This window comes from Adiantum capillus-veneris, chromosome 13 (genome assembly GCF_014529385.1).
Source record: "Adiantum capillus-veneris isolate H3 chromosome 13, ASM1452938v2, whole genome shotgun sequence".
Taxonomy (NCBI): Eukaryota; Viridiplantae; Streptophyta; class Polypodiopsida; order Polypodiales; family Pteridaceae; genus Adiantum; species Adiantum capillus-veneris.
This window is the reverse complement of record NC_140943.1, coordinates 33,340,084-33,356,849: the sequence shown is the minus strand read 5'-3', so window position 1 is coordinate 33,356,849 and position 16,766 is coordinate 33,340,084. Positions and strand designations below refer to the sequence as shown.

At 43.3% G+C, this 16,766-nt stretch overlaps 1 protein-coding gene and 1 pseudogene across 1 annotated transcript; one reads left to right on the top strand and one right to left on the bottom strand.

Annotated features, from left to right (window-relative positions):
• The first annotated feature begins 3,612 nt into the window (after nucleotides 1–3,612).
• Nucleotides 3,613–7,028, top strand: LOC147443787 (serine/threonine-protein kinase BRI1-like 1; annotated as a pseudogene).
• A 2,292-nt stretch (nucleotides 7,029–9,320) lies between these two features.
• On the bottom strand, nucleotides 9,321–13,209 carry LOC147443786 (uncharacterized). The gene is made up of 2 exons (XM_086526579.1): nucleotides 12,722–13,209; nucleotides 9,321–11,062 (listed from the first exon to the last, which is right to left on the bottom strand). The coding sequence occupies exons 1-2, from the start codon at nucleotides 13,163–13,165 to the stop codon at nucleotides 9,611–9,613; spliced, it is 1,896 nt and encodes a 631-aa protein (XP_086382705.1). The 5' UTR covers nucleotides 13,166–13,209; the 3' UTR covers nucleotides 9,321–9,610.
• Nucleotides 13,210–16,766: the final 3,557 nt, after the last annotated feature.

The window sequence follows — 16,766 nt, the reverse complement described above, 5'->3', positions numbered from 1 at the left end:
ATTATCTGCTTTTTTTAACCGCTCCTCTCGTTCAAGGAATACCGACTATCGACTTGATCTCTCAGGTTATCTGTGACTCGAGCCTAGTTTTGTTGATAAAACTGCTAATTGCATATGGCACATTTTCCATAGAAGAAGAAGAGGGAGAGAATATTGTTGTGAATAATGCCTACCTATGGTTTATCAGTTTGCAGATGCAAAACCTGTTTAACATTCTCAAGCTGATGTCGTCGCTAAGGAACGGGGGACCCCCGGCTCTTTCCATGACTGCTTGCTTGCATTAAAAAGCCACCTCTTATTAAAAGAAATGAATACCAGTCGAATAAGCTAGAACTACTCTTTCACTCCACCTACTCTAGCTTTGCTCGATGCCTCTTTTTTAACCAGTATATCATGGGATAGGTTTTGATCGAGTCCCTTTGACTGATGAAGAAGTCTTATAGCATGGGTGTCTGCCGTAGTGTAGTGTATTTCATGAAGTAAGTTATTGAATTTTAGGTAGGGAGAGGGGACCTAGTCTTCCCGGAGGGTCTAGTCTTCCTTAACCCCCTCACACCGATAACTTAATCGGGTAGAGTGCCTGGCTTCAAACCAGGTGGTTAGGGGCTTGAGTCCTTTTCAATGCCAATGCCTCCACCCATTTATGGATTTATTTTATTTTGAAACAAGCAAAAAACAAATAACAGGGATGGGGGTTTAATGAATTCCATCCCACCAGACCCCCTTGTTTGAGGTGTTGCCACAAATATAGTTGATTATCTTGTTTTCTACCCATTTTCTCCCCTAGCTTCTGTCCTTTTCCCACTCTTCAGACATATTCACCCCGTGTGGGCAGCCCTTTGGATTAGACAAACAATTAATCAATGGTTTTTGGGCTTTCTTTTACGGCTTCATTTTGGTTTTAAATCGCCAGGGTCCTACGCAATGTAGGCAACCGTTCATTTCCCTTCTTTCCTTGACATAGTATAGACGGCATTGCGGGGTGATCATTTATTACGTATTATAATAAACACTAAAAAGGCAAGTTAGGTAACAATAAAGGTTAGAGGACGTGAAGGCGGAGTGGGAACGAAAGGACGCGCAAAAGGTTAATCACCTGTCCAAAAGTTGTAAAAACGGTAATGATCATTAATAAAGGAATAACCACTCTGAGACACCGAGGATTGGTAAAGCGGGCCCGGGGAGCTCCTCCAAAATTGGTTGTGTTAGACATAGAGAAACTCTTGAGTACAGCATCCGACACCAATCTTGATTAGGGACCCCATGCTTTTATGGCAACGGTGATAGCGATGGAAATATATATTGTTTTCACAAAGAATTAAACCTCAAAAAGGAGGCGAGTCTACCGCGTCCCCCCTATTCTTCATCACATTGATGAAATAAATTAAAAAGTAGTAAAGTCTGGATACTATTAGGATCCTGAAAACAGACTTGAGCAAGATAACACCAAAACATCACTCTTATCTAAGTTGTTGCCTTCCACTACTCGTACATCGACCTCTCTTTTCCTAGGAAGTCATGCAATAGCCTAACAGAGGCACCAAGGTATGATGCTTGATCTTTTCAATGCAATGGTTTCCATCTATCTCTATCACTATTGCTCTAATCCCCAACGAGGTTCTTGTAATAAGTAGATAGTGTAGTTATGTAAGTTCTAATGCCTAGCTACTCTAGGATGACACCGCTAAGCTTCATAAAATTATAGTTAATAATCAATTTGATGAGGTTAAGTTAAACTGTTTAACTGAGGGAAATAAATAACTAGAAGCAACACAATTCTTTTAATTAAGACCACGAAAGGAAGGCGGGATAGTTGTAACTTAGATTACGGGCAAGCACGAGTGAGACACAGAAATTCACCTATTTTCTCTTTATCTTCACCGTAGCGCAGTCTTTTAATAGTATTAGTCTAGTTTAGATGTGTTGCCACATTCAGGCTCTGACTATCAATGTGGTAGTAATATATACAAAAAGAAAATCAACACGCGAGCCACTCGACATTAGCCTCACAACATACAAGATCATGCCACTCCGCAACCTATAGAGAGCTTGAGGAGGCTGCCAAGGGCTGGCTTTTGCGTAGAGATCATCATAGGCTCCGAGGATTCGTCAACGTGCCACCTTGACTGATAAAACTTCGCAATCAAGAAGTTTTGTCATCATGTCAATGATAGGGGTGAGCTTAGAGATTTCATGGAAAATCTGGAAACATTAGGGAAGATCAAGCATCCCAACCTTGTCTCATTGTTGCATTAGTGCAAGACAACAAATGATAGGTTGCTCATCTATGAATATATGGAAAATGGCAGCTTAAACAGGTGGCTTCATGGCAACAATAGGAAGCAAGATTATCAAAATAAGCAGGTTGTTGCCGCAATGGGGCTTAGTCCAGAGAGTTAGAAAAGGATAGCTCTAGGCACAACCAAAGGTTTATTATTCAACCATAATGATTGTCATCCAAACATCCTACATCAAGACCTCAAGATAGTGAATGTGCTTGTTGACGAGGCACTAGAGGCTCACATTGCCGACTTCGAGATGGCGTGGTTAGTGAGTACATGTGACGCATATCTTATTGTGTTGTGCTGTGAGCGTAGAGGACACCTAGATATGTGCCAGTACTACCAGAATGCCAAATGCACAGACAAAGGCAATGTGCACAGCTTCAGGGTGGTTGGTGTTTTCAAAGCTAATGACAAAAAGGCAACCAACATGGTCGTCATGGGAGCGACCGAGATAATAGCTCTCGTAACCCCTCATATACTATATGACCTCCCGCTTGCCTAACCCCGATAAGCTCAACTCAGATAAGCCTGACTCAGATAAGCACAATAAGATTAACTCAGATAAGCCAGCTAGCCAGACAGTGGCTTTCCCCTGACCAACACCACCTAACAAGAAAAGAAGGCACGGTAAGGTTTAAGGTTGCATTTTTCTTGCAGAACTTGTGGTTGTCGTGAAAGGGATAGCGGATGATGGGATTCAGAAGGGCGGAAAGCAAATAAAATGAATCCTTAATCTACTCAAGCTACTTCAAATTTACTTAAAGCACCTGCATCTTCATCTACTAAAGGTACTTTACCTGAAACACCTACATCTTCACCCATGAATTCATCCACTAAAGGCACTTCGCTTGATGTAACAACACCTTTCATCCACTAAAGCTATTTCACTCAAAGTATTTGTTCCAGACTCAAAGAATGTACCGTCAAAATTGCGTGCAGGCTTCTTTTCTTTGGTTATATCGATAGAAATTGTAGAGAAAAGACACTTACTTGAAGAATTAGCTGCAGCTCGTGGGAGAGAGCACCTAATAATGAAGTAATTTCGTAGGATTTCTTTCACGCGCTAAAAGTCGCGTCGACTAAAGGCCAATTTCTCCCCTCCCACAAGCCACCTAACCTATAGGTTAGATGATCTATCTCGAAAGATGGAGAAACCCAGTAGAGTAGTTCCAGTCTTGCCCTGAGCATTCCACTTTCACGAGAACTGATATGGTAGCTTTGTAGAGTGGGTTTGATGATTCATCATCAGATTGTTGACAAAAATCAACGATCAACGTTAAAAAGTACCCCACCCGGGTTCGATTCATCCAGCCGCTATTTTCTTTTAATGGCGGAGGCAGAACAGGCGCCGTACGACAGGCAGTGGATTTGTAATCTTGGGGAAGGGAAGGGTTTGATTGCATGCTTGACAAGGATTTCGCACAACAACTTCTCTGGCATTCTCTCCTCCATTGCGGTGCCCTTTCTTTCATGGATTGACATTTCAAACAACAGCCTTTCAGGCAGCCTCCCAATGGTTATTAGCCAATGGAGGACACCTAAACATCCTAGCATTTCCTTTAATCAAGGAACTGGCGAAATACCTCTTAAAGCCTTCTTATTATCTACCTTGAACCTCACAACTGCCATAACTGGTAGTTGCTCAGACCTAACTCTGTTAGATCTCTCTAAAAAGTTTATAATAGGCCCAATTCCCACATCTCTCAGCTCCTGCCAAAGCTTGCGCCATGTCAACGTCTCCTTGAACTCCTTCACTAGAAATATTCCCACCATCTTCAACCAACTAGGAAGCGTAGAGGTGCTTTCCATCTCCAAAAACAATCTCACAGGCGCAATGCCACCCGATTTTGGGGATACTTTACACCAGCTTAAGAAGCTAGATATTTTGACAACAAGAAGAAATTAGATAATCCTAATTTCCAGCTCTGCATAAGCTTGTATTGAGCTTCAACAAGTTCAGGGGCCTCTTCCTGCATCCCTCCCCAACTCCAGTAGGTTAAAGGTACTTGACCTTAGTGAAAATGCCTTCATAGGAAGAATTCCTAGCAAGATCTGTGGTCCTACACTCCGCAAATTGCTATTAGCAGACAATGATTTGTCTGGGGTGGTGCCCTTGGAGAGCTGCAACAACCTTGCTGCAATAGATGTCAGTTGAAACTTCATGACTTGCACCTTCATGACACCGCTACCGGCTATGCCTAACATGAGAGAGATGCTTATGTAGGGCAACTTTATTGAGCAGGAGATCCCCGTTGACATCCGCAGCGCAACAAGGTAATTATGGCTATTGGTGCTCAATCTCAACCTTATCAACGGCACCACCCGCCCACCCTCTCAAACTGTAGCAGTCTAAAGTGGATAACTCTTGCAAATTCAAACAAGCGTCTCACAAGTCACATTCCATCGGAGTTGGGGCTTATGCCAAGAATCATTTTTTTGCATCTCAACAACAATTCATTGTCGGGCACAATACTACCTACACTTGGGAACTTTGGGCATCTATCGTGGGTTGATCTTAGCGGCAACAAGCTAGATGGTGCCGGTGAGGTGGTTATGCGACACCGAAAGCTTTTTGTGGTAAGGAAAATATTTCATTATACTTTCTTTAGATTGAAGGGAGCTTTGAACTAAAATAAACTTTGGACTGAAGGGAACTCTTTCTCCTTGGACGGGAGATAACTACCGTAGGCTAGGAAGCCATCTCACCTTAAATTGAAGGGAGCTATGCTATTTAGTATCCTTTGGACTGAAGGAAGCTGGCAAGAAAGCTTTCCTTTGGAGGATACTTTTCTTTTGACTAAAGGAAGCTCGTGATGTCTTATCATGTTACTTTAGACTGAAGGGAGTTCTTTCATTGATGTCTTATTATGTTAATTTGGACTGGAGGGAGCTCTTTCATTGATATCTTATCATGTTAATTTGGATGGAAGGGAGATGCTCTCTTCTCTCTTGTTAGACTAAAAGAAACTTACTTCTTATCCCATACCACAGAAAGCATCCTGCCCTTCTTTTGTGGTCCTTCTCTCAAGAAGTTGCTGCTTGCAGATAATGAATTGTTTGGGGAAATGCCCTCGAACGGTTTAACCTTGTCACATTAGATATCATAATTTTGTGAATGGCAAAGCCACCGCCCGTCTTGCCTTACCTGCAGCAGGAGGAAGGGGTGGGACAATCTCATTTCATTGAGGGAGAAGACCATACATCTACTCAACAACAAGCCAAATGTGATTGTTGGTTCTCACCTTTTCAACGGCACGACACAATTCTACCCACCTTGGCAAACTGTAGCTAAGAGTAGCTCGCTCTCCTGACAAGAAACCTCTTTACATCACATGCAACATTCCTTTAGTGGTCTCATGTTGGCGAATCAATTACTTACATTTGGCCCCTTGTCTGACCCCATTCCGCCCACCCTCTCAAACTAATGCAGCCTAGAGCATTCCGCCAGAGCTGGGGCTTATGCCAAGAATCAATTTTCTGCACCTTGGCAACAATTCGTTATCAGGCACAATTTCACCCACGCTTGGAAACTGCAGGTATCCGGTGTGGTTGGATCTTAGCAGCAATGAGCTCAAGGGCATCATCCCCCGCGAACTGACCGAGCAAGCAGGGAAGGCGATAAAAGGAACGCTCATCATTGGTTTGCAATTTGGGTATTTTAAGTATCTTTACAGAGATCTATGCATAGAGTATGGCTTGGTTTCAATGCTTACCATGAGAGGACTTCACCCCTTAAGGCTAAGCAAAATTCCAAACTTTTAGAGCAGAGATGCAGCCTTAGCATTTCTATGTAGGCATTGCACCATACTCCATCCCTAACCCTCCAGGATCCAGTGAAGGTAGCCTAACATTCTTTGATGTTGGCCAAAACAAGCTTACAGACACTATTCCAGAGGACTATGGTAGCCTAATCTACACCCATGTGCTTTCATTATTACATAACAACCTCACTAGCACCATCCCTTTCAGCCTAGGCAACCTGGTCCAATGCTCCAAATACCACCTAGACCACAACCACCTTCAATGCCCTATCCTCTCTGGGCTATCAAGGATGAAGATCATAAATCAGCTTGATTTGTCAAACAAAAACCTATCGGGATTTACGACTCTAGCAAGCTCTCTACCTTTCCAGCTTCCAGCTTCGCCAACAATTCTTATCTGTGTCATAAATCAGCTTGATTTGTCAAACAAAAACCTATCTGGATTTACGACTCTAGCAAGCTCTCTACCTTTCCAGCTTCCAGCTTCGCCAACAATTCTTATCTATGTGGCACACCTCTCCCACCATATTAGGCAACGTCTCCTCCATCAAACAGTTCCCATACCTCCATGGATAGCTTGTCCTTGAGCCACCATCGGTGATTCAGATGCGAGATTACAATAGTTATTGTTCCTGTGGTTATAGTGTTACTCCTTGTTGTAGGTCTTGAGTGTTCATTCCGTATGATTGAAACACAGAAGCACATGAAAGAGCTACTGCATGATAATTCCATGGACAAGCTACCGATCACTTATACATCCTCAAGCAGCATATCCCACATATCATATTTAGCAAGAAGAAATCTAGAAAAGTCACTTAGCATCAATGTCGCCTTATGCAAAGGTACAGGGCTTTGCAAGATATCCTACAAAGAGCTCGAGGAGGCAACCAAGGGCTTTTGTGAAGAGGCCAGGGTAGGCAATGAAGGCTTTAGCATAGTCTACAAGGCCCAAGCCTTCCCTAACTTAGCGTGGACTTCTTGAGAGCATGTTAGTGAATATTATCTTGAGGGTGATATTTTAGAGAAAGTGCTTGAAGAGATTAATGTGCTCAATCAAAAGTCTATGGTCAAATGGTTGTCAATGTTTCTATTTCCCATCTCAAATCACCTGGGACAAAGTCATGCTACAAAAAATTGATGTTGAAACAAATTTAAATTATGCAAGGCTTTTATCTCCACACTATCTATTGGCATCTCAAATTGTGTCCTTAATTTTGACCCGTTGATTTCATTTAAAACCTTCAATTCCACACAAAAGAACTTTGTTGGCTCCTTCAAGTGTTCTGATGTTCTACTCGTGGATTGCATTCTCCTTGTTGGAAACAGTAGACATGACACAAGAAATAAAAGAAAATCAACTAGATAATCACATGAGAATGATATTTAACACTAGGTTGGTAACCTAACATGACATAAAAGTGTCCTCTTAGGGTTTTGAAAGAAACTTCCTAAACCATAGTAGATCCACGCATTTTAAAAAATCTTTTTATGAGCTTATTGTTCAAGGACTACTACATATGGAAAAAATGAGAAACTTGTAAAATTTCTCATCTCTTGGTCACAACAAGTCTCGAAATTTGATGGACCATTCCATTTTGCCCAAAATAGCCATTTCTTAAATATTCTATGAAGGTTTAAGTGGGCCAAATTTGATGGCTATTTTGCCCAAATTTGATGGACCATTCCATTTTGCTCAAAATAGCCATTTCATCACCTAGGTGAAACCAACATATGGGATGCCACTGAAGATGAAAAGACAAATTTCTCAAAAGAAGGTGGATACAAAGCATAAAAATGTGATAGATTTAGAGATGGATACCTCAACATGGCTCAAATAACAATGTGCTTTGCTTAGAAGGAGAACATGCATGGCTAGAGGAAACCACTTGCATAGCTTAGATGTTGATTAACTGCTAGTGAAGCTCACAAGCAAGTGTTCATGGCTCAATGAGTGAGTGCATATGACCATAGAAAACGCTATTAGAATTCCCCCCCTTTAAACTTGGAGATCAAAGTTAACCCCCCTTAAATCATAATAGCTAAGAGCCAAGTGAATAAAAAGGTTTACTGAATGCATATCCATAGGGTTGACTTACCACATACAAACACTATGGACAGTGCCTATAATATAAATCCTTTAAGAAAGACTAGTCTATGCAATGTATACAATCCATAGGCAAAATCATGTAGAAAAGAAGCCTGTAACTATAGTCATGCAATGCAAAAGTATCTATTTTGCAAAAGGTTTAAAGACTAAGAGATGTTTTCTTTGGTAGTCCAAGTCTATGAGCAAAAATTCCCTTTGTGTCTCCATGTGGAGTTGGTCTAGATCTATCCTAACACATGTTGTGAAAATTGCAACAAAAGTATTGGCCTTTTAAGATATTAGTTTGAGGACTTGAAAGGAAAGATATTGACATTTTTCAAGTAAGATGTGAGTCACAAATCCTTGCATGCTAAAGCAAGGTATTACACCTTTTCTCGGAATATTTGTACCTCCTTGGGAATGCTCCTTCCAAGAAGTGGAGCCTCTGCCTCTACCCCCCTCGTCACTATATGGCACGGTTCTAGGTCAGAGGGGATCTAGGGCCCAAATTTGGGGGCGCGAGGTGGCTTTAATCTCCGCCGGTGGATCACAAAGTGAACTAGGGATGAGTGAACTAGGGGTGAACTGAGGGTGAACTAGGGGCGCCTAAACTAGGGTGTGATCATGTGTCATGTCAACATGGACATCGACGCGCGTTAGCGTGGTGGTAGAGCATTCGTGTGGCAATCGAAACGTTCCAAGTTCGACCCACACCTCGCGAGGCAGGTGAACTAGGGGGGTGAACTAGGAGTGAACTTGGGGCGCCATTTTTGCCCCGAGTTCACCCCTAGTTCACCCCCAGTTCACTGCGTGATTTGACGGTCGAGATTAAAGCCGCCTCATGTCCCCAAACTTGAACCCTAGATCCCCTCTGGCCTAGAACCGTGCCATATAGTGACGAGACTCTACCCCCTCCCCCGGATTGGGTTGCACGTGAGATATTGCGTGTGTGTGTGTGTGTGAGAGAGAGAGAGAGAGAGAGAGAGAGAGAGAGAGTTGAACAACTCCTCACCCCCACAGATTGAGAGAGATGTGAGAGAATCTTTGAACCAAGAGCACCTTTTAATTTTTTTGAAGCCGTTAACCTTTTAATTTTTAATTGGCAAAAAGTCTCTCGGTGCTTATGGTTCTCTCGCTCTCTCCTCCCCCCTCTCTCTTCCTCTTTCTTTTACACCTTTTCAGCGGATCTTTGATGATTCCCCTCGATTGGGATTTTTTTTGAAATTGATTAGACATAAACAACAACCAGTTGCACAAGTGAGATTTTGGGTCTTTATTGAGATCATTTGGAGGTAGATACTAGGCTGGAGAGAGAGAGAGAGAGAGAGAGAGAGAGAGAGAGAAGGAGCAGAGCTTACTTAACAAAGTGGTTAGGCTCTAGGTAGGGGAAGCATGCTCAACGAGAGAGAGAGAGGGAGAGACAGAGAAGGGGAGAGAGAGAGAGAGAGAGAGAGAGAGAGAGAGAAAAGAAGGCTAGCCTAGCCATGGAATCCGCGACCACGAGTCGGCACAAGAGAGAGCCTATTAGAAGTGGGTGCACGCAGAGCAGCTTCCACCACCGCTGCCGCTTTGGCCTCCGCAGTACTGGGGTCGTCAGGCGCAAACGCCCCCTCTTTCGATAGATCCTCCACCAATGCATCCACTAACTCCGTTGTCACATGCTCCATCATGAACACATGAGAGTAGCGCTTGCCCTCCAGATCCTCATTCGATAACGAGTACTTCTTGCAAAGATCATCATTTGCCCGCTTGAACCGCACCGTCAGCGCCAGCGGCGTTCGAGCCACATACAAATCCTCCTTGAGCACCTCATCTTGCAGATTGCGCAATCTATCCTCAGTGTAGCTGGCCATGTTTTCCAGGTGCAGGGACTTGCTTATTTGGTCGTCATATGAATGCCGGGCGATGTTATCCCAGAGAAGAATTGCAGAAAGCCCATTGCGGGAACCTGCGAAGGTCGTGTCTGGTGTGCCTATGTACTCAGGTATGTCCGGAGGATACATTTGATACTTGGTTTTGGTCATGTAAAGGCCACAGGGTGCTGGAGCCCCTATCCATTTGTGCCCACTCATGGATATAGAGTGCACCATGGGTAGCCGAAAGTCGAAAACGGGGCCCTTCTTGTCCACCAAACCTCCACAATAGGCCATCTCTATGTAGGGCATGTACGCCGCCCCAAGTGCTCCATCGACGTGAAACCAGAACCCGGTCCTGGTGTCTTCGTGGGTTGCACCATTATCATCCTGCCAAGACACTTTCCTTTCAAACAGACCATATTTTTCCAAAATGGGCTGCAGCTTTTCGCAAGCAAGGGCAACATTGTCGTAGGCACCTTTGAAAGTGGTGCCATAGTTGAAGCAAACCATGATCGGATACCCACGATAGGCAAAGAATCCGACAAGTGAGGCCAAGTCATCCATGTTCATTGCACCGCCATCGTCTGATGGAACTTCTGCTGGCCAATCACCATTGTCAGTTATGGGGCATTGATTGGGGTACTTCTCTCTCCCCTCAGCATAAAAGGTGCGGATCTGAAGCATGGTCATGCATTTTGAGATAGAGTAGTGGGTGTCCTCAGAAAAGAATGCAATGGGAGTGTATGCAAATGGGCTTTCTACTGGGGTGGAAGCTTGATGATACACAAGGCGAGGAGGCAACTTCACCCTTTTTCCTTTCTTGGAAGTCCATGCATCGGTGTCCACTAAGATCCTCTTGCCACTGAGGTAGTCTCGAGCATTCCACATGCCATACAGGTTGCCCTCAGTTGAGCCCATGGTGAGACTGAAGCCCCAATAGGAATCAAGATCTTTGTCATTGTGTGGCCACTTTGCATGCCACAATGCCGCGTAGTAATCGAGCACGGCCCTCTCCATGAACTTGCTGTTGACAGTTAAATTGCCTTCCTGAAAAGGGTCTCCAATGTTGTTCACCTGCAAGTTTTACAGGCCAACACCAACAAGGAAATCAAGGAAGACATAACTCATGCCCAGAAACTCAACCTTTTTGGCATGTTAAAACATGCCTTGGAAGAGACGGAGAAAAGTGCACAAATCTTTGAATCCATTTTCTTACTTAATTACTTTTCAACATTTTGTTTAAAGAGTCATATCTTCCTCTTGAACTTGCTGTTTAAAATGTGAACTGTGAGCTTTCACCTTGTTTAACTGTAGGAATTTTATACAACATTACAAAACCCTCATTGCTTAAATAAAAAGGAGAAATGAATCAATATGCCGTTACTTTGAGCGTGCTAGATGAGGATCGATGATAACCTTCTATATTAATTTCAAAGGATTGATGATTACCTTCTACATTAATTTCCGAAACAAAGGAGAGGAATGAGCTAATATTGCCATTACTTGAGTGTGGTATGTGAGGAGGATGAGTACCCTTCTCTACATTGTGTGCTTTCTAGGGCCCTTAAGGTCTAACAAGGTTGCAAATGCAAATTTTGCGCCTAGATTGTGCATAATGTTATAAATTTCACATCTACAAAACCAAAAGGGGCTTCAAGATAGTCACCACAAATTGGCATGAATCAATGGTTTCCTTTAAGCTTTTCCTTATAAAGGCCAAACTCATATGACTCTAAAAAACACCAAAAACCTAGAGAGGTATTTAGAGCAAATAGAAAACTTTTACAAGGACATGAAGAAGCCACCTATTTCCTTCTATAACATTCAAACCATGCAAGACTCTAAATGAGACATTGTAAGTGTCTTTGTGAAATCCCAGTAGGAGGGACCTGCTTTGTGTGTTTTGACTAGCTACAAATAACAAAATTTGAACTAGATTTCAAGATTTCTGGAAGGAAACCAGCAAGATTTGACATATTTTATTTTAAAGAACGAGAAATTGTCCTTTTGCAGTGACACAAAAGTCGAGACTATTTTTAAATGGATCCTTTTCTAGGTGGTTAGAAATAGTATCTTTGGTGCTCACTTAGGCATCCTCTTCCCTCAAATAACTATAGCCAATGCAAAATTTACCCCTCCACTTTGGTGGGAAGCTACCAAAGTGAGCATGAGGGCCATGCTCCTTGGTATAGATAAAGAAAGACAAGGTTAAAACAGAATCAGATAAACTAGCTTCTTTTGGGAATCAATCTAATATAGGAGTTACATCTATGTGAATTTATATAGAGATGCATGCATACATATATACGTAAATCATTTTGCAAACAGCTATCAAAACCAACTCAAAGGCAATGAGTGGCAATCTACTATGCATGACTACATTGGCCTTGACTACAATGGCATTCTTGCACACAAGAAGATTTAGAAATTTTCTCATGTAGGAAAACGGAGTCTTTTCTAGTGTTTTTCATACAATGAATAACATCATGAGCTTCTGCTCGAGAGGCACTGCATACCTAGCTAGGTACGATTGGGGGTAGGGGACCCCCCGATCGGGCATGCATAACTTAGCTCACTCACACACACGCACGCACGCACGCACACACACACACACACACACGAACAACACAATTTTGCTATTTGGAGTCATCATGCGAAGAGTAGCCTAGAGACACTATGGACGACACATAAAGATGCGAGTGTAAAGGACATCACCAAGAGAATTTCACGTACATGAGTATTCAAGTAGCTACCAAAATCTTCTTCATAGTTTAAGTTGAAGTTGACTTGGTAGCCCAAGAAGTTGGACTTTTGCTGAGCATGGTAATCCTTGGCAATGGTGATGGCTCGGGTACGTCTCCAGTCGGGCAAGCCGCCTTGGCGGAGATAGAAGATGTGGTAGGCATTAGGGATGCCCCAGGGGTCGGGGTAAGGTGATTCCTCCGGCTCAACAGAGGAGTCGATGGGAATGCCATCCACAATCTGATACTTTTCCACATAGTGCTTCACAGCAAGTTTGATATCAAGGTACTCTTTGAGGGCATGCTTGATGGCCTCCTTGGCAAGGAGGCCTGACCGTGCCTTATCGGCGACGGCGGAGTCAGTCTTCTTTCTCTTCAAGGGGAGGATTGCATCATGAGTGCCATTAGCAGCAGCAGTTACATAGTGGTTATCCATGCTGATCAAATGAATGCTGAAAGGCTTGTAACGAGTGCATTGGCTTGTGCCGTTTATATACAACCCCCCGACAAAAAAAAGGGACACCACCAAAGGTCCCGGTTGTGCAGTACTGCGTGGAGCGGACAGACCTTGTCTGTGTGTGTGTGTGTGTGTGAGAGAGAGAGAGAGAGAGAGAGAGAGAGAGAGAGAGAATCCATGTTTCACGTGTACAGGCTGTGGTGCCTAGTTGTCAGTGGTCCCTGTATTTTTCTAGTACCCAGTTGAGTCGTGACGGATCAGCCCATGGGCGACAATCTACGGTCACGTCTTAGGGCATTTTTCTACCCGGTGCGTGCTCTGGACCTCTGGTGACTGGTGACTGATCAATCTGCAACAGTCTACCGTCACATGGCAATTTTCTAGCCAGTGCGCATGCACACACAGTTGGGAGTCGGGACAGTTCCTCCGCGTGAGAGAGAGAGAGTGTGTTGTGTGTCGTGACAGTACCGAAGCTTTGGCGCACATGCAGCCATTGCAGCGTCGATTTATTTTTCTCATCACGTTGTAGCCATATCACCTCATATCTACATTGATGTGGCCGGACGGAGCGACTCTCAGCATCATCTCATGTCATCGGCGCACATGCAACGTCGAGTCTGATTTCTCATCGCGTCGCGTACACATCATATCTACATTGATGTGTCCGCCGAACGGACCGACCCCGTTCTAGGTAATTATCTCTTTATCATCGTTTCCAACCGGCTAATCTTGATTCTCAGAGAGCTATGCTGAGGCACACCTTTCCCGGAACACTGCTCAGCCTCAACGATCCTCTCCCTCTCAAGCCCTCGTCACACATCGTACACACGTGCTTAAGAAATCATTCCTTCGAAATTTCTTCCTTTAACAATGATCTGCTTTTCTATTTAATTTCATGATTATTTGACAGCTTCTGATAATACGGAAAAAGAAAAATCATTTCTTGAAGATTCTTCCTTTTAAAACCACTTATTTTCTATTTAATTTCGTACAGGTTTTTTTAAATAAAAACAAAGGAAACGGAATCAAGTCAAGCTTGCAAATTGAAGATAGTGACAGACGACCCATTGATAAATAAAAAACAAAATCAGATTTTGATTGTTCACGAGGTCCCCTCTATGCATGTGTGAATGCCCAGCCCACATTTGACTTTTAAAACAATAAAATGAAAGAAAATTATTCAAGTGATGTAAAGCTCTATGATGATGGTACCCATTGGCAAACAAAAAAACAAAAGATTCAATTGTTCGAGTGAAAAATTAGGTCTAATCAACATTATATGCACTACTGAAACGGCAGAGGCATGGCCTCTCTAACCTTAAGTTCCTCACTCTTCATAAATTTCTCGAACACTGTCCATGATGTTGCTGAGATGCCATTGTTTAGAGAAGTAGGGCTGGTTGACATAGGAAGTGATCATCAACCCTAAGGCTCCCAACTTGTATATCAATGCAAGGACCTTCTAAGTGAGTGGGTAGAACCGTAGAGCCGTTCGAAGGTATGACTGAGAGAGAGAGTGAGAGACAAAGGAGCCGTTCTGTGAGTTTAAACCTGCCAGCTTGTGAATTTCAATCTCAGAGATTAAAGGAAAGGCTTTTCAGCATGTCAGAAGCACTATTAGAGTCTCTCTCTCTCTCTCTCTCTCTCTCTCTCTCTCTCTCTCTCTCTCACATTGCGGCTGGTCTTATACATTGCCACCACGTAGGAGGAGGGCAACCAACGACAGTGGGGCAGGCACCTTGTGCACACTGTGCGGAGTCTCCCTATGTCGTCCTTGTGTCGCCCAATTGCAGAATTCCTTGGCTGAAGCAAGGAATGAATGACACGTGTCCGACCACCTCTCTCTCTCTCTCTCTCTCTTTCCGCGCAGGCAGTTCCTTTCTCTCTCTTTCTGAACGCACAACTACAGGCTACACTGCCTGATAAAGCTGGTTTCGCCATGTGCCCGGGGGGGGGGGGGAACTGGAATCCCTCCCCCTTTTATAGTATAGATAGATGTTAGGGAAAAATGTGTCGCAACTTAATATCGTGTCGTTTTCAATTTTAAACAAGCCGATTGAGAGCAAGGGAAAAAAGAGAAATTCTGTAACATTTAATGGCCTAATAACTTGTGTGTAGCGGAAATTAGCATGAACATAGTGGGCATTTCATTAGAATAGATTCCTAATGAGAATTACAAGAGTGCTTGGGTGGAGAGAGCAACAAAAAGCATAACACCTAGCTAGATAGCATCAACAATACTTTCAAAAGAGAGAGAAATTAAGCTATTGACAACAGTTGAGGACCGGATTTGCATGGAGCCGGTCCCCCCTCCAAAAGGCTTTGTATTATGGTTTCTCCCATCAAGAGAGACATTGTACAATACAATTCTTTGTGTTCCTTCAAGACTAGCTAGTGCAATGAAGATGAAAAGCTTCATGCACTAAGCAAAACACTTAGTAAACACAACTTTAATTATCCCCGTTCTCAGACCCAAGACCTTACACACCTTCGAAGATGGTGAGAGCTAGCAGGGTATGAGAGTAGATTGAGAGGAAGAAGGAGTATCTTATGAGAAAGATGTACATCTCCTCACATAATCACTCATATTATCATAGCTTTAGCTTAGTAATTAGCTTGGTAGAGGATATGAGCATGCATTGAAGCTTGGCTCTTGGTTGGATTTGCATCCACAAGCCAAGAGTGTGTCGATGTAGGCTTCTATCTCACAAGCTTGGAGTAGGTGATGAGCTCTCCATTAAAGCTTGGGAAGAGATAGTCTTCTCTTTCTTCACACATGAGATTGTGTGAGTGTGTGTGTGATAATGCCTTGAAAAAATCAGCCCCCTCTCTCTCTTGGGCGAGCCCTCTTGCTATTTGCTCTTGCAGGCTTCCCATTGGACCTCCCCAAGTCAAGCCAATGGCTATTAAGCAGCATAAGTGATAGCCTTTTGACATGTGTCCCCCTTTCCCCTTTTGTGAGAGCTTTAGGTAATTTAATAATTAAACTAAACTCTCATTGGACCCCTTTGCCTCCTGGCCAATAGGAATCAGGCAAGCCATTGGGCTCCTGAATGCTCATTGGACCCCTTGGGAGACTGTCCAATAGTCTTCTAGGAAACTTAATTCTCATTGGTTCTTTTATTAAGTGTTTTTAAATTAATTAAACTAGATTTACTCTAGCCTAATTCTCATTGGTCCACCTCCAAGGCCATCCAATAGGAATTGGGCACACCTTGTGGGCATCTGGGCTGCTGACATGTGTCCCTAATTCCCTTTGTGTAAAGGGAGCCCGTGTGTGTGTGTGTGTGTGTGTGTGTGTGTGTGTGTGTGTGTGTGTGACTTTCTCTCTCATCCCCTAGAAGAAGGGCTCGCCCTCTCCCATGTAGGGATATGCAAAGACTTTTTAGTTACACATAAAGCATCCAATTTCCCCTAGGGTTGACCTTTGGACACAACCTTTGAATTTTGGAACCTTAGCATTTTGGAAGTCTTAATGGGCTGAACCTTAAGGTCTTTTTAGCCCATTGTTGCACATGGCTCTTTTGCAGATGGCCCCCCCTTTGGATCCCTATTTTCCCTCCTTTGGATCCCTACTGTG